We start from the raw sequence: 3,325 nt of genomic DNA, 5'->3' as shown, positions 1-3,325 counted from the left end.
TTTTTTTTTTTTTTTTTTTTTTTTTTTTTTTTGAGACAGAGTCTCACTCTGTTACCCAGGCTGGAGTGCAATGGCACGATCTCGGCTCACTGCAAGCTCCGCCTCCCGGGTTCAGGCGATTCTCCTGCCTCAGCCTCCCAAGTAGCTGGGATTATAGGCACCTGCCACCACACCCAGCTATTTTTGTATTTTTAGTAGAGAGGGAGTTTCATCATGTTGGTCAGGCTGGCCTCAAACTCCTGACCTCAGGTGATCCACCCACCTCAGCCTCCCAAAGTGCTATAATTACAGGTGTAAGCCGCTGTGACCAGCCCATTGAGAGCGTTTCTCTTCTTTCACAATTGCTCTCCTAGGATGAACAACCCTCATGTAGGTATTTGCCTTCTTTCCTCGTGATAAATTCCTAAAAGTGGAATCATTGTGCCATTGTTAAGGCTTTGGTAGAAAGTGCCAAGGCCAGCCTACACCCCCACCTGCAGCAGAAGAGACTGCCTGTCACTGGCCACTGGGCATTGCCTTTTTAAAAACCTCTTCCAGCCTGCTGGGGCGGGGCTGATCCTGGGCCTGGTCACTAAACCCCACTGTTTTGCAGAGCGATGCTACTTCAACGGAGAGCGAAAGTGAAGACAACTTCCTCACGCTGCCTCCCAGGGACCACCTGGGACTTACTCTCTTCTCCATGCTCTGCTGCTTCTGGCCACTGGGCATTGCTGCCTTCTACTTCTCCCAGGGGGTAAGAGCACCTGGGGCCCAGGGGGTCTTCCCTGGCCCATCCCTCTACTTGAGGGTTTGGCATCGCGTCTGCAGGATGGGGTCAGGGGCCTGGCAGGCTGGGCTGTTTTGCTGGGTGTGGGGACACTCCTGTTCATCAGCGTGTTTCTCTCCCTAGACCAGCAAGGCCATCTCCAAAGGGGACTTCCGCCTGGCCAGCACCACCTCCCGCCGGGCCCTCTTTCTAGCCACACTCGCCATCGCCGTGGGGGCCGGTCTCTACGTGGCCGTGGTGGTAGCTCTGGCAGCTTACATGTCCCAGAATGGCCATGGCTAGTAGCCAGTAGGGCCTGCATCCTGACTCCCCTGCCCACCTGAGGAAGCAGTGGGGTTTGGGGTTGCAGACGCTATGGAAAGGCCCAGCCCCTGAAGATGATCCCGGGAGAGTGGCTTGCTGAGGGGGAGACCCCCATTCCGCAGCCTGCAGAGCTCAGCCTTCACTTCTGCTTGCCTGCTGCTCCCAGCCCCAGAGCAGGGCCCGGGGCCCCACTCTCTAACCCAGGCTACAGACGGGAAGCAGAAGGCAGGGCTGCCCACCAGGCCATCCCAGCGGGGCCTAGCTCAGTCCATTCTGCCCATTCTCTAGAAGATCTCCTGCCCTACAGCCAGCCCATCACCTACCCTGCCAATCTCCCCACAGAGAAAGAGCAGGAGGTTACGGGGAGGAAAGGGGGTGCCCAGGGCACAAGGGGACCTGTCCCAATCCTTTCAGCCCACAGGGATCTTCACCTGGGGACAGCCTGAGCTTCCCCTAACTCCACTCTCTGGCCCCATCATGCCCAGACCTCAGCAGGCCAAGAAGGAAATATGTGGAGACAAGGGGGCCTCTTGCTGTCTCTGATTGTACAGGGTGCTTATCTCCCCATGGGCTTGTGAGGCACTGTAGATTCTAGATAGGGAAGAGGAACCTCAGTATGTAAATTCTGAACCAAGGGCAGGTTCTTGGAGCTTCTTTATGTGGGTGCAAAAGGCAGTTGCAATGACAGAGAGTCCTGAAATATTGCTGGACTACATGAGTCTTCCTACTGTCCCCCCACTCCCCGCCCCCATCATCCTTTTCTGGGCTTTGCCTGGGAGTCCATGAGCTGGTGCCATCACAAATAGACTAGACCCAGAGAGTGCCCTCAGCTCACCAGCCACTGAGTGCAGGGCCCTAGGTCCAGCCCTGCAAAAAATGCAACAAGGAGAGACCCTAAGGAGTAGTATAGATGAGGGAAGGGACTCAGGGAAGGAATGGCCTGCTGAGTAGTCAGCAGTGCTTAGGAAGGCTTCCTGGAGGAGGTGTCCCTTGAGCAAGGCCTAGGATTAATAGAATTCATCTAAGGGATTTGGTCACATAATTCTTTGTATTTGTAGGCTGGGGTGTAGCAGGAGCCTTCCACGGGAAACTTCCAGGCTGTTTGGATTCTGCCTGGAACATCCGGGCTGGAGTCAAACTACAGCCATTCCTAAAGGTTCCACCAACTCAAGGAAGAACGTCAGGCCTGTCTCTCAAAGACCAATGACGTTTTCCCTTCTCTGAATGCTAGGGGGTCAGTGGTGGGTACCTGGTTACCCCTGGGGCATCTTCACTGATACCTCTGCTCAGGGCCGCTCTCAACACCCTCAGCTAGGGCACATCCAGAATTTTAGAGACATCCAGGTAGGCAAGGGGGGAGCACCAATGTGAGCAGGCCTGTCTGGACTCAAGCTACAGGCCCCTGCTGTGCATGATGTGGGAACCTGGTCATTCCCATGCCCCATATAGAACCCAGGGCTGTGGCTCCCCCACTGAGCATCCCTTGTCCCACTGTCCTCCCCTGCCTTGGGCACTGCCCAGCCCTCCACTCCTGCATCACAGCAGTTTTAAGATCCCATTATTGTACTGATTTATCCTTGTAATAAACGTTTCTGTAACACCTGGTGCCCTCTAGGTCTCTTGCTGTGCCACCTACCCCGCCTTTGCCTGAATCCCATTCTATTGCTATGTCTGCTGCTCTGACCCCTAGCAGCCTCCGGAGAGGACAAGCCCATGATGTATGGGCCTTAGGAGGAGCTGTGGCCAGAATGTCTGCACCATCTCAGGACTTATCTGCTTGGAGTAGTCTGGCTGTAGGGCGATGGCCTGCATTTGGGTTGCTCTAGGCAAGCCAAAGCAAGATCCATGCCTGAAATAAAAGCCCTTCTAGGCTCAAGAGCCTTGGAGGACAGGAAGGAAGGGATGTGAGCCAGGGTGACCGAGGCGCCACGGAGCTGCCTAGGGCTACCAAGGTTGGATACAGGGTGTGAGGGGTCCAAGGAGTCCATGCCCCTGCCTCCTGCTCTCGGGTTCACCATCTCTTCCATCCCAGGAGCTGCTCCTGGGCAATGTGGAGAGGAAGGCATCTCTGCCTGCCTCAGGCCCCAGCTCAGCACCAAATCTCCAATATCCTCTCAGACCTGAGCCCCCAGGAGCCTGCCTGGGCCAGCACAGGGACTGGCCTGGCCTCTAGGTCACTTGGATGGAGGGCCCTGGGGAGGCAGGTTATGCACATCCCATATCCATGTGTGCACCTACTTGTAAGACACAGCTATG

The 3,325-nt window shown here is 55.6% G+C and overlaps 1 protein-coding gene across 1 annotated transcript in view; it reads left to right on the top strand.

Annotated features, from left to right (window-relative positions):
- Window positions 1-2,675, top strand: part of SYNDIG1L (synapse differentiation inducing 1 like) — a 20,975-nt gene extending 18,300 nt beyond the window's left edge. The window contains exons 3-4 of the mRNA XM_025392493.1: window positions 593-733; window positions 890-2,675. Coding sequence (XP_025248278.1) covers window positions 593-733; window positions 890-1,048 — 300 coding nt within the window. The 3' untranslated portion in view covers window positions 1,049-2,675. The remainder of the gene's footprint in view (window positions 1-592; window positions 734-889) is intronic.
- The last annotated feature ends 650 nt before the right edge of the window (window positions 2,676-3,325 follow it).

This window comes from Theropithecus gelada, chromosome 7b (assembly GCF_003255815.1).
Source record: "Theropithecus gelada isolate Dixy chromosome 7b, Tgel_1.0, whole genome shotgun sequence".
Taxonomy (NCBI): Eukaryota; Metazoa; Chordata; class Mammalia; order Primates; family Cercopithecidae; genus Theropithecus; species Theropithecus gelada.
Note: the sequence above shows the minus strand (reverse complement) of the source record. Positions and strands in the feature narration are given on the sequence as shown.